This window comes from Ipomoea triloba, chromosome 12, assembly GCF_003576645.1.
Source record: "Ipomoea triloba cultivar NCNSP0323 chromosome 12, ASM357664v1".
In the NCBI taxonomy this organism is placed as follows: Eukaryota; Viridiplantae; Streptophyta; class Magnoliopsida; order Solanales; family Convolvulaceae; genus Ipomoea; species Ipomoea triloba.
In genome coordinates, this window is record NC_044927.1 from 2826892 (window position 1) to 2844496 (window position 17605).

At 33.1% G+C, this 17605-nt stretch overlaps 2 protein-coding genes and 1 long non-coding RNA gene across 3 annotated transcripts; 1 reads left to right on the forward strand and 2 right to left on the reverse strand.

Moving 5' to 3' along the window:
• Positions 1-3941: 3941 nt before the first annotated feature.
• LOC116000330 (transcription factor MYB75-like) lies at positions 3942-5505 on the reverse strand. The gene is made up of 3 exons (XM_031240400.1): positions 5334-5505; positions 4588-4717; positions 3942-4442 (listed from the first exon to the last, which is right to left on the reverse strand). Exons 1-3 carry the CDS (start codon positions 5458-5460, stop codon positions 3995-3997), a joined length of 705 nt encoding a protein of 234 aa, XP_031096260.1. The 5' UTR covers positions 5461-5505; the 3' UTR covers positions 3942-3994.
• Positions 5506-11855: 6350 nt separating this feature from the next.
• On the forward strand, positions 11856-14772 carry LOC115998308. Its single transcript, XR_004093865.1, has 2 exons — positions 11856-12091; positions 14219-14772. It is a non-coding gene; the product is annotated as an uncharacterized LOC115998308 (long non-coding RNA).
• LOC115998307 (protein C2-DOMAIN ABA-RELATED 4-like) lies at positions 14043-16178 on the reverse strand. The gene is made up of 3 exons (XM_031237845.1): positions 15939-16178; positions 15486-15581; positions 14043-14569 (listed from the first exon to the last, which is right to left on the reverse strand). The coding sequence occupies exons 1-3, from the start codon at positions 16071-16073 to the stop codon at positions 14279-14281; spliced, it is 522 nt and encodes a 173-aa protein (XP_031093705.1). The 5' UTR covers positions 16074-16178; the 3' UTR covers positions 14043-14278.
• Positions 16179-17605: the final 1427 nt, after the last annotated feature.

Here is a 17605-nt window from a genome sequence, read left to right on the forward strand (position 1 = left end):
TTTTTATTTTTTTGTCAGCAAAGAATCACAAAGAGGTAAACCAATCTAAGTTTTCCTTAGGTAACCGGTTCAATACAAAAACACCAATAGATCATTCTATTAGGAGTCAAACATGTAATATTATAATTACCAAATCAATAATGTAACCGATTTAACTGGGGTTGTCCTTATATATTCTGCATACAATTTAACTCAGGGTTTGGGTGCAATCATTCTTTATTATAGATTTGTAATTTCATGGGCTTTAAATGTGGGCGTTTGTGTCTCCTCTAGCAAACAAAATCCTAATTAATGCTGCGCAAGACTTTTGTTTCAGAAAACAGTAAAGCCAATATGCATCAGTCCGCGTCAACATTCTGGACAACTATTCATAATTTCTACTGTGCTGCCACTGTTGTGCTATTAAACAGTCACTTTTCATAACAATTATAGAATAATAATCCATACACCACATACACTATTCCACTAGCCCCCACCACCACCACATTGTACGTTTTGATTGGGAGTCATGTCAATCTCACAAAATCGTTCAGAGAGATTAAAGATGAGGGACCCGAGGGTCACGTCCCCGACTTTTCGGTGAGCTCCAAAATTATTGTAATATTGTGGATCATTGATTTACTTTAGATCTTAATCTAATTTTACAGAATAATAGTCCGTACACCACATACACTATTCCACGTACTAGCCCTCCACCACCATCACACATTCTGATTGGGGGTCACGCCAATCTCACAAAGTTATTGGGGAAGATGGGGCCCAAGGGTCACGTCCCCAACTTTTCGGTGGAGCTCCAAAATTGCTACAATATTGTGGGTCATTGATTTTCTTTAGATCATAATCTAATTTAACAATCACACAATAAAACTCCATACACCACACACACTATTCCACTAGCCCTCCACCACCACCACACGGTTAATTTTGATTGGGAGTCATGTCAATCTCAGAGTCATTGGGGAAGATGGGGGCCCGAGGTTCACGTCCTCGACTTTTTGGTGGGGCTCCAAAATTGCTACAATATTGTGGGTCATTGATTTTCTTTAGATCTTAATCTAATTTAACAATCACACAATAAAACTCCATACACCACACACACTATTCCACTAGCCCTACGGTTAATTTTGATTGGGAGTCATGTCAATCTCACAGTCATTGGGGATGATGGGGGCCCGAGGTTCACGTCCCCGACTTTTCGGTGGGGCTCCAAAATTGCTACAATATTGTGTATCATTGATTTACTTTAGATATTAATATAATTTAACAATTACAGATATATTAATACTCTGTAAACCACATACACTATTCCACTAGCCTTCCACCACCACCACATGTTTTGATTGGGAGTCATGTCAATCTCACAAAGTCATTCGGGAAGATGGGGGCCCAAAGGTCACGTCCTGAGTTTTCCGTGCCGCTCCAAAGTTGCTGCAATATTGTGGATCATTGATTTACTTTAGATCTGAACCTCATTTAACAATTTAACCTCAACATTTTTCTTTTCGTTTTTACAAATAAAAGTAATGTATAAAAAAATATATAATTATAAAAAAAAATTTGAGATTTTTTAAATAATGATAATAATATTATATTTTAAAAATCTTATAAATAAATCTATTGGTATATAAAATATTATTTTAGGTACAGATACTTAGTTCAGAGAATTCATTATTGTAAGTAAACAAATTTATTATTGTAGATATATGAAGTCATTACTATAAGTACGAAAATTCACTACTATAAATACAAATGTTCATTATTGTAGGTACATAACTTTATTACTAAATTACACACACAAATACAATTGAACCACTAAATGAAAAATAAAAATGCAATTAATTTGTCAAATAAGTTGAATCTTGCAAATAAACATGTCGATTGAGAACTCAATTAATGGATGGTGTGTCAACAAAGAGCATTAATATCAATGGTTTTTGGGAAAGTTTTTTACTGACAAACAAAATTTAGGAATCGGTTTTTAACAATTGGGGTGAGATTTTTTGAAAGCCTTTTCTCCGATAAGTGAAGATTTTTGGGAGAAAAAGAAAATGTAACGCACTCTTAAGCGCATAGCTTCACCTAACGGGCGCATTTCAATAACGCCCAGTTGGCGCCACTCTGATTGTGATTGTTTTTGTTTTTTTTTTTTAATTGGTTGTTGCGATTGCACCAAACAAGTATTTTTTTTAATAAAAAAAAATATTACAATTTTTGTTATTTAATTTTGTTGTTGAATTTTTAAAATTTATGCAAAGTAATTTTTTAATGTAATATATAATTTTAATAAAATACGCTTTTAAATTTTATATATACTTATCAATTAAATTAAATTTTGGCATATTTAATTTAAATATAATAGTAATAATTATATACATGGCATACCAATGTTACATATATAAAATTTGTACGCAACGGAAGAAACCTTTTGAGCAGACTTCTGACTCCTAACTGTATTCGAGCACCAATGTTACATACTGAAATTTAGTACACAACGGAAGAAACCTTTCGAGCAGGCTTCTGGCTCCTAACCGTATTCGAGTCACAGCAAGTGAGCTCTCTTTGTGGGAAGAATTCCGGGAGAACTCGGGTTCGATTCCCATAAGTGACGATTCCCCCTGGGCCAGCTCCCGTGGGAAGAATTCCGGGAGAACTCGGGTTCGATTCCCATAAGTGACGATTCCCCCTGGGCCAGCTCCCGTGCCTCCCGGAGCGAACGTGGGTGTACCTGGACCCTTAAAAGGACAAAGAAAGACCTCGTAAATTTACCCAAAAAAAATATATTTCTCTAGTCTGCAGATTCCCAATCTTCATATACAATGACCTATTTATACTAAACTACTAATACCTTAACCTACTAAACTTATACTAACTATATACAAGGTAATTATATTACCTATACCTATAATAATTAACCTACTAAACTTATACTAACTATATACAAGGTAATTATATACATAATTTCCTTATACTAATATTTACTAAATTATATCTAAGTACATATGATTCATCTCCACTAATTACACCGCTAATTATTCTTTTCCTTTTATCCGTATCATGCCCCCAGTGCCACATGCCCAGATTTCAGGTGCGGTTGGAGTGCCACACTGCTACTCTGATGCAGGTTTCTCGTCGATCACTGAATGGATCGACAACTTTTGGAGCCATCTTGTTCTCATCTGATGGTGCGTTCGTTGCTGCTACAAATGGACAATTACCATACTGCATCAATGCTCTCATGGCTTAATCCCTCGTTTGCAAGGACGCCCTGTCTTGGCTCAAAGGTCGTGGGGTTGCTACGGTTGTCTTGCACACGGATTGTTCGACGCTTCATCGCTATATGAGCTCCACTACTGCTAGGCCTAGATCTCACGTGGGGGTCGTGATTGATGGTTGTTTGGACCTTATTACTCAGTTTTTTATTTGTTCGTTTTTGTTAGTGCCTAGACGTCTAAATTTAGTTGCACATGCTTTAGCTGCAAGAGCCACACAGCAAGCTAGTTCTCTATTTCGGGACTCTATCCCTACTGACTTTGTTTAAGATCTTTTGCATTAATCTATATCGATCATTTTGCTTTCTATATATACATATATATATAGCCTTAAGTTAGATTAAGTCCTCAATTTAATTTCATTTGTATATCTAGAATTATCATGCTGGAAATTAAGGGAAAATGCAATGAAATTTTTATAATTATTATTGTACATTTGGGATCACTTGATTGCGCATTTAATTTGTGAATAACTAACTATGCACTTTTTTCAAAAAAAAAACAAAAAATGAACTTCAGGAAGTTTCACCTCATTTTTCCCCCTCTCACTTTCTTTTTCTTTCAGTTGTTTATCAACCTAGATGGATGGGAGAAGTAGACTTATTAGCTTAAATTAAAGTTGCTAAACTTTTTTTTTTTTTTAAAGATACACTATAAGAAGTTGCTAAAAGTAAAATTGATATAAAGATTTCGTACACGACTGAATCTAAAGATTCAATGTTGGATTAGCTTAAAAGTTCGGAAAGGTCCATATCAGTTGGAAAGTTAGCCCAACAAACTTGTCCTTGGTTCATGCAAGTATTTCCTTCATTGTCGAAGAGAAAATCCTCCCACCACTGCAATCTGTCGTTTGACGTTGTTGTTTCTAATTCTGACGTGATTGTGTTGTTTTGTTGCAAATTTTCCATTACCAACTCCGATGTTGGTATCTTATGTCCTTGGATTTGAGCATCACAAGTAACGGCGGCAGCTTTTCCGGTCAATGGCGTCCGAGATAATCTCCGAGGTCGAGGCCTAACAACGGTGTTTTCCCTCATTTCTGTGGCTTTGCCCTTCCAATTATCGGATGAAGCGGCTGCCATGGCAAATACCTTTTTCTGAATATGGGTGTTCCAGTAATTCTTCACATCGTTTGCTGTTCTTCCTGGAATTCTTCCGGCAATAAGCGACCACCTAAAACACGTAACAAAACTAGGAATTAAAAGCTGATGATTAAAACATTTTCGTCCACGCACAGCCACATAAGTAAAACCTAGCTAGTTACTATTAAGGATTCATGTTTTGACTTAGTTTTTGTGAGCTGTATGTATGAACTTGCCTGTTGCCTAAGAGCTTATGGAGGCGCAGAATTAGATCCACTTCATCCAATTTGAAGTCGCCTCTCTTTATATCTGGACAGAGATAGTTCAGCCATCTTAATCTGCAACTTTTTCTGCACCTATTCAACCCTTTAATTGTCACACACATCTTATTAGGGTCCATTTCAGATGAGAACCTATGTTTAGGTGTGAACATGTGAATTCCTATTTACTGTTTAGATGAGAGATCATATGGTCGAAATGTTTGGAGTGGTGCAGTGATACAATGGTGCACAGGTTAAGAGAGGTTCACATTTAAAACTAATGCATGAAGTAATAATAGAAGTTTTTTTTTTAACCATCAAGAGCAAGTGTCCAATTAACTATGAAAGACAATAATTTTACCAGCACTTAGATTAATTAAGTTTTCTGGATTGCATTGGTTTTCAGCGGGAACCAATTCCTCGAAAACGAGTACTAAAAGTTTTGGTCTGAAAAATGATTTTTGCCAAAATTTAACTGAAATCATTTTTTCACCAAAATGGCCTAATTTTTCTCTGTCAACAAAAAATGTTTTTTATTGACGGAACTTTTCAAGAGCATCCAAACACTGAAAATTCAAAAAAAAAAAAAAAATTCTAGTTTCTAAAGACACCCTAAGTTAAACATAATCTAACAAGTAAAGGGTCTTGTTCAAACCGCAACCATACTAGCCCACAACATAAGCACAAATAAAGTGTTTAATTTATTATTAAGGTTACATTACCAGCTCTAAAGGGAATAAGATGCCATTTTCCTTCACCATATTTCTGAATGCACTTCCTCAAAAGATTATCTTCTTCTTCAGACCATGCACCTTTTCTCACTCCCGACCATGCACATGAATTAGCCATGGCAGGGTATCGTAAACTTTGTTATTCGTAATCTGCGCGCGTGGGTAGCACCAAAATGCAGAGAAAACAAAATAGAAACCTTAACAAAAGAACACTATAGCATCTAACTATGAGAACAAGATAAGCTCTACGAAGCAGAGCTACTACTATATATATATACACAAATATTATATAGATAGAATATACCTTTTTTAGGAAGAAAAATACGTAGTATAGTTTTATTACTTTTAGGCTCTGTTTGGTAAATAATCAGCCTATGAGCCAATTTTGGCTTATTTAACCACTATTAGTTTTTTGGTTAATAAGCTTTTTGTAACTCTAAAATACTAAAATTCAAAAGGCTACTCAAAGTAGTCTTTTCAATTAGCTTTTTGAGAAAAATAAATTATACTAAACAGTTATCAGCTAACAGCTAATCTATCAAACAACTTTTTATAATCAGCTAATGTTATCAACAAATCATACCTTCTAATCCAAACAGCTAATCCAATCAGCTAACAGTCATTTACCAAACAGGGCCTTAGTCATTACCACGTGGAAGGTTGGTAGCCTGTGTACGTACACCAGCAATGATTCGCAAATTATACTGTGGACTGCGGCATCAAAACGATGTCGTTTTGATTAATGAAAACAGATGGATGAAACGGTATTCGTTCCGCGCAACTGCAGTCCCTTTTAACACAACTGCAGTATCAGTTCAATACAACTGCAAACAGATGAAACGACCTCTGTTTCGCGTTCCCTTTCAATATAACTGCAGTATCAAACATGACCATGGTCCACTGTATAACAACTGGCAATGATTTCTAATAATTCATGGTCTCCTGAATGAAGCCATATCTTCTGATGTGCACGTATGACCACAAGTTTCAATCCATAGCTACAACTAGTACTGTATCAATTAACAAGGTTTGATTAAATTAATTTGTAGTTTAATTTTTTTTTTATAATACTCCGTATTAATTAGTATATTTTACAAGAAATTATATTATAAGTATTATTAAATATAATAAAGAAAGTTTTAAAATATAAGAAAATAAAGTTGATTTGACGCACAATTGAATAGTAAACATGACTGATAAAATTAGACAATACAATTAGTCCGTACAAAACTTTTCATTGCATAGTTGTAATCGCAATATGATTTCAAACTATTTGTAATGTAAATGTAATCCATTAATTATTATCAAAGTGACCCTTAAAACACAACTCAATTAATCAACCAACTCAAAATAAGATGATAAATTTGTTTGCTAGTGGTCATAGGGTGTACTAACTCAATTGATACATATTCTACAATTGATCCAAGATATAACTATTGACCTTTTTATTATAGTTTGTGAATTTATTCAAATAAAAAATGAGATAAAGCCCCTCTTGTATAGAAAAATGAGATTTGAACCCATGACCTTTAGTATGGATTGACTCTAATACCAAATTGAAGCATGTGTTCCATCTCAACTAAAAGCCTAAAATAATAGTTGGATTGTAGATTTATGTTTATATATTATATATATGCTCAATAGAGCCAATGCGAGTGGGAATTAGTCTAAGTATGGTACGGGTTTAAATGTGTCTCTTATAGTTAGGATATACTCTGAACACCTCATAGTTTAACAACACCAAAAAAAAAAAAAAAAAAACAAAAAAAAAGTATTCTATCCTAGAACTAAAAATACTTCAAAGTGACCCTTAAACTTGGGAGAAAAATGCAATTACACCCTTTTTACAAATATGTAATTTCCTTCCACTGCACTAATATGTAATCAATTCTTCTTTAATTACACATCTCAATTAATTATTTTCTTCCCAGACTCTCTACTAATTAAAACATTAATTATTTATTTTCTGCGTATCAGTTTCATGGATAAATCGATATCTTCTGACGATCACAAGATTCAATCCATAGGTATCAGTTTAAAGAAAACATTATTTTATACTTTCTCAATGCACATGACAGACCACAAGATTCAATCCATAGCTACAACCGTATTTAAAGAAAGCGTTATTTTATACTTTCTCAATGCACATGACAGACCACACCATAGCTACAACCGTATTTAAAGGAAGCGTTATTTTATACTTTCTTGTAACAAGAGTAGTACTAAAAAAAAAAAAAAAAAAAAAAAAAAAAAAAAAAAAATTCTCAATGCACAAAATGTATCTGATTCGTAATATAGATTTCATTAAATTATAAAAATAATATTAATTAGTATATTTTAAATGTTAAGAAGTTATATATTTATCAGTTTATCAAAATATTAATTTTACCAAACACTTTTAAGCATAACAGCTAACTTAACAACTTTTCAGATTTCAGATTCAAACTTATAGCTTTTCAGTTTTTCAGCTTTCAGCTAAGTTTAGCAAACATAGCCAAAGTGATTGACAATTAATAGGGATAACATGTAATTCTGTGGTAATTATAAGAATTTAATTTATCCGTTAGGTTGATTCTTTTCAATGATAAAAATTGTACATGTCACATCCCAATGTAAAGAATAAATACTTTTCCTAAAAGCCACGCTAGTAAAACCGGCTAGCAAAAAAAAAAAAACACATAACAAATACATTTTTCTCATATAATTTGTTTGAAAGATTATTTAACAACGATTTTTATACTAAAAAAAGAAAAGGAAAAAAAAAATTGTGCGCGTTTATGGATCGGACATGACGATGAATGTTTACTATTTTGCCATACACTACTAAAACTCTAAAAGTCCAAAAGTGGACCGACTAAATGAGCAGCCCAAATATAATAGGGCGTCGCTCATTTTTTTTCAATCCCATACTTGCAAATTATATTGTGAATATTTATCCAAAATGATATTCAAATTATATACATATAGTTAATATTATATATATTTAGATTATATACATATAGTTAATATTATATATATTTAGTTAATAAATTATGTATATGTAAATAAATTGAAAAATCATAATATATTAATTGTAATATTTACATATTTTTTAACTGAATATAAATAATACTCCGTATGTTTACTGCATATACATAATTTGAACACCTGGTGAACCATGATCCACAATATAACAATTGATCTTATACTAATTAGGTCATATAAATGTAGTATCAAATTCTAGCCTTCTAGGTATATGTTTTTTTTTTTTTTTGAAAGGAAAAATGAATTATATTAAGAACTCCATAATGGAGCTAGGGGGAACAACATCCCAAAACAAAATGTCATCCTGTAAAGATGAAAAACAATCACGAGCTAAAGCATGCGCTAAGACATTATCCGATCGAGGAATATAAAAAACTAAACAAGAAACAATAGAACTCATGAGTCTGCAACACTCTAGGTATATGTTTTCGTTGAGCAATAACTAACAAATTATGTACATCTTGTAATTAACGTATTATTTTCATGTAGTTAACATAATCTATTAACTAAAAATACATAATAATCTATTAACTGAAAATACATAATATGTTAATTATAGGTACATCATATAAATCATGTTTCACAATGCATGTGCATGATAGATTCTGGATAATGGTCCACAATATAATATGTATCTCGTGAGTTTGCATTATTAACGTACGTGCATGGTGTTTGGTTTCAATAACAAACTAAGAATAGAATAACATTTCATGAAATATGTATATTTCACCATTTGATTCATATTTAAAACCATGGAATAATAAAATTTCATAGAATTGGTTATCCTTTTGCAATGGCTAATGAGAATAGTCATTCCCACATGAATGATGGAAGTGGGTTCGAGTCTCAGTAGAGGTAACTGTTGACTCTTTGTGCTTCAGTAGATTGAGAAAGTAGCTATGAACAGATACTACATTGTAACAGAGTCAGTAGTACTCAAAAAAAATTAGAATAGTCATTCTCAAGATGACTCAAGGTATTAATTAGTTATTTCTATCTTGTCAAGAATAACTAATTGTATTTAATGCTAAAACTACCATTATGTGTGTGTACAAATTTATTTTACAACAATTTAATGTGTTTTTACTTATGCTTATGTGGGAAGTCAAACATTCAAATTATTGCCAAGTAATCTGCCACATAAGCATTTACCGGAAGTTACCGGAGGGGTAACCGGCTAACGGGGCTGGATGAGCCAAAATTGTGAGTTAATGTGTCTAATTGCACTTTTTGAAAGTTCATGGATCTAATTGACTTTTCGTGAAAAACTCAGGGGTTTATTTGCCCCTTTTCCCAATGAAAAATTATTTTCTAACCCCCCCCCCCCCCTCCTATCTCTTATGAAGAAGGATGATGCAGTGGGGGTGGAGGGGTGGGGGGTCAATTAAAATTGTTTTAAAGAAAAAAAATTAGGCACCACGTCAACAAAAATCATATTAAAATACATATTTTAGTACTCTTGACTCTGTTATAATGTAGTATCTGTTCATAGCTACTTTCTTAACCAAATGAAGCACAAAGAGTCAATATCACCTCTACTGAGGCTCGAACCCACCCTTCCCATGTAGGGGTGCAACCGGGTGCCACTAGACCACAGAACTTGCACGACTATTGCTTTTTGGAGAAGTTTGAATAAATTATTAGACCATAATATATGCTCCCTTTTCTGTCTCACGAAGGACAAAAATCACTGCTTAGTGTATTCTGCAACAATTTAAAAGTAAAAACTAAAACGACTAAAATTACATAATTAATTGACTAAAATCACATTTTTCCCTATTAAATATATTAGAATTGTATAAACAGGGAAAAAAACAAACAAATAAATTAATGAAATATAATTATCATTTACTTGTTACTTACCATTCTCTTGGACCACTGACTGGTTACCAACCAATCTTTTGACCAACTACCCTTTTCTTGCGTACATATGAGAACTTTTCTTTGTTTTAAATGATAGTAATTTACAAAACTAAAGCATATAAAAAAATAGAAGAATGAAACAAACCTTAGGATAGATTATGTTTTTGTTAATTTCTATAGATCGTTAAGTTTTCCTTTTCTCTAAATATATTTTCCTTTCCAAATAAAAAAATAATACTATCAGCTCTTAAGTGCAAACCTTAAGTGCACTGCACATATAAGTCGATAGGAGTAAAAGAATGATAATATCAATCAATTCAAAAATTATCCTGGACACAATTCAATTGGCCAACCAACTTAAAATGAGTTCATAAATTTTATATTGTTAAAAATTACAGGTATAAAGCCATAAAAGGTATGACTTTGACCTTGTTGTGGACACTTTTGTCCAAAAATGTTGAACCCTCAACCCTAAGGGTTCCTACACCCCAACCAGACAGAGCGTTTAGGAGGATGTAGGCCGGTTGGGACACATCGCGCATTTTACTTTATCCATCCGTCTTTGGGTCTGAGAGTGGTGAGTATCCTTATTTTGGGAGTTCAAACTTAACTTATCAATCCAAATTTTTTAATAAATATTAAAAAAAAATGTATGTTTTTTCATTAATTACTTTTTAATAAATGACTTACAATGCTTTTTAAAGCATTTTCATCAAATGTATGTATTAGAAGGAAGATTTAGCTACATTGATTAATAAGTTCAAAATTAATTTAAAATCTGAAGAACGTTTGAATTTTTTTTTAAAAAAAATAATAAAGTTTCACCAGAAGAGGGTTTTTTGTTTTGTTTTGTTTTGTTTTGTTTTTTTTTTTTGGCGAAAGGACTAGAAAAGGGTGTTTTGTCAATAAAATTTTAAGAGGAAGTATTGTCAATAGTGACATGACAAAGAGAAATAAATAAATTGTTGAGCAGAGGCTGGGAGGTCCGAATCCAACATCTTGACATTGAAACGTAGCACTGATTGTTATTTAAATATAAATAAATAAAGTTGTGCATTCGCTACTAACTAAAACTTTTGACATAATAGTAAGCACTTGATCCTGACAATTGATATTTCAACATGCCGTGCAGTTGAGGCTTACAAGTGCTAGGTCAAGTTCAGTCTCTTGGCATCAAAAGGTTTATGGCTTCAACAATAGAAATTTTAAATAGGGCTAAAAAGGTTCGATAGCAATAATTTGATTCAACACTATCACATACATTTCTAATAGCTTGAACCTTATCTCTCTTCTATTTCTTTTGATGCGTGTGAAGACAAGAGGTAGATAGATGCATCAATTGGAAAACAATACTATATATATCTAATTCAAATCTCCAAACAAGAATTTGGTGAAATTAAAGAAAATAATGGAGCCCTCATGCTTAGCCAAATTCAGAAAAGATTTTTCATAAGAGGACGATGAGGTTGAAGAGGTTATGTAGTTAGGTTCGTGTTGTATCATTGTCGTTGGCATACCTTGTACCAATTGGAATGCCTATGCTCGATGTTCATCCTCTCATCGCAACGTACCGTTATATAACATCCCTGATTATACACCAAATGATGACTAACAAATGATATATATTGCCACGAAATGATCGTGAAAGTTTTATATATTTATAAAAATATCATTACATTTTTCAACTAAGTATACATCTCATTCATCTTTTATATTGTGATGGACAAATGAGATTTATTCTCATTTTTCCCTAGAAACACTGTACTATTTTCACAAGAGATTTACAAATCTTAACCATCTTTTTAGGCCGCGAAAAAGCTGAGCAAGCAACTTTAATTTGACTCCACTTTTTCCTTCACTAGGTAAGGGTCTCTCTACCATTGCTATTGTCGTTGTTGAAAATAGATATCACATTATCACGTTTCTGCCAGTATTTTGATATATACCAGCTCTTGTTCTTGATGTGACTCTTTTTTGGAAGTTGCGGAAGAGAGTATAGATGCTTTTAATCCGTAAGACATGTCAAAACTAGGATAACTACTTGTTACTTATATTTGAGATAATCATAATACTTATTACAGAAAATTTAATACAAATTTGAAATAAATAAATTGTTATTTATAATAGATAGTGTAATACTTTTATATGGAATTGTGATACTATTTAGGGTATGTTACTAATGATAAATATTAACTTTTAATCCTGAACTTTAAATAATCTTCTACTTTTAGTTTAAACTGTTCAAAGTGCTCTACCTTAAATTAATATAGTAGAGTAAAGCTAAGTCTTCACAAAATAGAAGACATTTTGTTTCAAAAATAAAATATTCTTTTAAAAGTCAAGAATTAAAAATAAAATAAGTCAAAGTTGACAACTAAAAGGGAGGATACTAATTAATACAGTAGAAGGAAAAAAAAAAAAGGAAAAGGGGAAAAAGTAGAATATATTCATGTAATTAATATATTTTAAGGAAAAGGGGAAAAAAGTAGAATATATTCATGTAATTAATATGTTACAAATTTTTCACTTTTTGTTTAAATATTATTAAGACTCTGTTCGTACATACTTTTCTCGTGACCTTTCACTTGGGAGGGCCACAGCTATACCACTTGACTGGTCTTTTGCTACAATTTTTCATTTAGTTGCACATAGTTGTACTTGTCATTCAGTGGTGCCTGATGCCTAACAATAAAAACACTTGAGTGATATGGAATATTAGAAGGTAATGAATTGAATAAAGCAAAAGTTTTATGGGGTGGGTGGGCGTGTGTGTGTATATATATATATATATATATATATATATATATATTACTTTTGGTCCTTGGATTATTATTCTTTTTTTATATTTGACCTTTGACAATTAATATTTTTACATAAGGTGGGTCTCCTATGAGACTATTTTACGAGTCTTTATTTGTAAGACGGGTCGAGTAAATTAATGTTGAAAATGTAATAGTTATGCTAAATATTGTAATATTGATCATGGATAAATTATTTGTTACTTATGCGAAAAATTGTACAGTAATACTTTTTGTAAAAAAATGTAATACTTTTAAATCAAAATGTAATATTTAGAGGTTGAACAATTACTTATGAGAGAAAATGTAATACTTTTGATGAAAATGTTAATTTTTAAATAAAATGTAATATTAAGAGTTTGGAAGTTACTTATAAAAAAAATTGTAATACTTATGAAAATGTGACCCGTTTCACGGATGGGGATTGATGAGGAGGTCTCATAAGAGATTTTTCCTTTCACAATTCACATATAGTGTTTAACTATATGTATCTTGTCAGATTTTGACCTTCCGGTTAATTTTATATCCAATTTTGTTGGATTTTTATCAACACTAACCCCAAGATCACTATATTCCCATATGTTACATATATATGCTACTTAAATTCGAATAACCCATATGACTATCATATAAAATATTTCAGGCTTTCAGCTGAAGTTGCTTGAGAAATTGATCAAAATGACCAAATGCCGAAGAAATTTGATAACCGTACATCAAATATTTAATTAAATAAATAAATAAATAAAAACCCTCATATATACTCCGTAATAATTTATAAATTGCAGAGGTCATCTGAGCCCAACATCTCTGGCATGATTTAGATATCTTCCTCATTGATCTTTGGTTACTTTATTGGGACTGAACTTTCATTTTAACAAAGGAACACATTTTGCTAAATCAAATCCATGATGACAATAGACACAAACACAAACAAGAATACCCTGTTGATATGGTATTATCCAAAAATCTGTAATAAACTGTAAACCATAAACACATTGTTATATTGCAAAGCATAAACAGTCACAAGTAAAGCCGCATTTATAATTGATCATACTACATTATTTCTATGTTGAAGCAGTTCATATGAGTACAACATTAATCATCTGTTTTATATTTATCATCGAGAGTCTTATGGTCCATACATAAATAGTCATAGGAAAGTATACTAATACTAAGAACCATTATGTACAGCATTATCATCATCTTGCACCTGTGTTATACAGCATATATAACAGCCATTCCTTATATAAGCTACAGCCCTTTGCAACCTGGAATGTCTATCCACTGCAACTGGAGCTCCAGTTCGCCACACTCGACGTTTCGTAATCTCAGAACCATGTTCTGGACTACCTTGCCATCTTCCCAGACGATACTGCTTTCTTCGGCCAGGCAGTTCACCCGGCTCGGTTTGATCTTGGTGATGATAGTTCCGCTAGGGATGTTCTGGAAGTGCATCTTTACGGCTTCTACGAATGTCGTGATGTCGAACTCTGCATCGCCCATTTTGTCATCAAAACTGAATCTATCCTTGTCATACACTTGCTGCAATGACGACATCAAAACAAATTGCCCCATAAGGATCATAATATATACATGTACTACACATACTAATGTTGTTCCAATCCAGGACTTGTGACCAACATTAGATACATGTATTTGCAAATGTAAACTGTTTTAATCATGTTCTGCTTTGACAGATCATTGACGACAGTCCAATAATCTATTCATGTACTACTCGAGAGGAATATCGAGTGCCTTGGCTCTCCCCGCCCAACAATCCCCTCCCAGCACCTACCAGCCTATACTGAACATGTAGATCAAGCGTTTGCCAAGTAGTCAGTGCCATGTTTCGATGGCATGGTGCTGGACTCGGCTCTCAGAGCGGCCACCCAACATCAGGGTGCCTACTCTGCCTAGGATGCCAATTTACAAAAGCCAGGTCAAGAGGTGACTAATCCCCTAGCTGAATTGTAGGCACATCTATTGGGTGGGACAGCTGGTCTGGAGATTTAACGTTGCTCCATACCCAAAGCCAACGATCAAACCCTTGACCTTTGGTTAAGGATGGATGAGTCCCTTCCACTCAACCACGCCCCCAGGTTCAAACAACTCATTCTGGACGGGCACGAAGTAACCCTCTTCTAGGTAGTCCTTTCCTACCATGCAACAACCTCTCAATAAGCGCAACAACAACGATACGACACTCAAGCTAAGACTCTAATTTCACAAAAGCTAGATTGGTTTATCCCCAACCTAAGTACTACTCCCCATCTCTTGTGGAGGTGACATGGAATCATATCAAGAAACTTCTTGTGTTCAAACATACCCATACAATTGCTATAGTCAAAGGTTTCACATTCCATTTCTGCACAGTGCACACTACCTAATTACCTTAATGTAAAATTGTTGGTGCCTGGTGGGCTGGTCCCACAAAGGAAAACAAAGCGAAGGATCTTACCAGCGTGATAGGAAGATTTGGGTCTGAAATAGACAACGTTAAGTCTTCATTCCATTCAGGATTAACATTCCTCTTCACCACGCTGGTCTTCAGTTTCTGCGCCAAAAGAGGTTTAAGAATTAACAAAACAAGAAACATTAGCAGCTGCACTAATAATCCTAAGTAATCCACAAAAAGTAGATAAGCTAACTCAGATTATTTCCAATTAAGCAAGTCATAATTAAACTAACTACACCAATCTTCCTTATTTTTGCTGTTCCTCTTTAAAAATTGAGACCTCATCAGTTATCCAAAAATAAAAAATAAAAAACTCGAATTATCTGTATAAATTTCTAGGGCATATAGACAGAGATTGGTGAGTCTGTGTGGCGATTTCCGCCGCGGAAAACATAGAAAAATGGAAACCTCTGTGTTCTAGGCGTTCCAGAGGAGCTAGGCAGGGGATTTAATTACCTGTTTGCCCATGCGAACAATAACGTACGGATCGCTACTTAGGACATCTCGAATCGCCAAGTTGACGCCTCTGTATATGCGAATTCTGAGGAGTCCCAGCAGGTTCTCCATTGAAACACCACTTCTTCCCTTCATATTTGCCAGAAAATGTTGATTGTAGTCTGGTGTGTGTCGCAAATGCAAGGTGACCGCCTTAGATAGAGAGAGACAGAGAGAGATATAGGGTTGAAAGTTTAAGCTGTGATCATTATTATTAACGTTATACGATGTTAACGATGATTTATAGGGTGAGACCATAAAGCTGGTTTATGCCTAACTGCCAGGACACAGTCGGTACTGTAAGTTGAAACTCCCGGTAAAGAACAGCCATATGGGTCCACGTACCACACTCTCGAATTCGTAAATATTGAAGGTGGTAAATCGCGAGTTGTCCATCATCATCTCTGATCGGTCAAGATTTTACAATGATCTTTCTAAGTTTTCAGTTAGATTAAGCCCTTACACTGCTGTTAGAATTCTTAGAAAAATAGCATTGAAAGTGACTGTGGTACAAATATTTATGGGGTCCTCTTTCAATTTAAGTCGGGTTAAAGTAGATTCTAATTCTTCATAATGAGAATAAAAGATTGATATATTGTACTTTCAAAATAGATAGTGAGTGAATGAGAAATTGAATTTTAAAGTAGACACATTTGAGTTTGAAATAGAGGTGAAAATGCTTGAAACAAGCACTTGTCCCACTCAAAAAAAGTAAGGAGATTTGCTCCACTATATATACAATGTATAGCATAGAAATTTTCTATTGCACACAAGGGCTCAAATTAAATTCAGAATGAACCTGAAAAAGACTTGACTCGTGTACGTCGACACATACAGACATTAATATTGTCCATAAAAGTTCTAGCTACTACCCGTGTAGTAACTTGGTTTACCATTCGAATGGAGATTTGAGTCAATTAGCTAAGATTGAGCTATTGACATTTTTGATTTAAGTCAGTTAGCTACGAATAACTTAAGTTAATTGGTTTATATTAGGATTTTACTAAATTTATTTAAATTATTTTCCATACATAATAACATAAACAAGACATTGTTTTTAAAAAAGACGCGTTATTACTCCGTATATTTACAGGTGTGAATGATTCAATACGATGTAATTCCATTGATAATACGCAGTAAAGTTGGAAGCGCGACGCCGTTTATAATAAATTGATGAAACAAGGCATATCTGGTGAAGCGAGAGTTCTAGAAGGTGACTGGAAACCGGCTGCGTTCTTTGAATTTTACCGCTTTATTGGCATGCCGGCCGAGTTGGCTGTACACTTGGATTTTTCTCTATCTCTTCTTTATTTTCATTATAAAATCCAAGCTTAATTATAATTTTTTGTAAAGTAATAATATAACAAAGTGGATTCTGTATATTTAATTATTTATGTTTCTAGAATTTTAAGGTTCAACAAAAAAATAAATAAAGAAAATCAAAACATTTATATATATCATTATTAATTTATTAAAAATAAATAAATACCCCTAACAGTACAGTAAGGAAATAACGTTTGGTTATTATAATACTCCGTATCATTTTTTTCTTCAAGGAATGTATGTAACAGTAATAGATGTAAGATTCTTCAACTTTGTTTTTATTTATTATTTATGTTGGTAAAGGT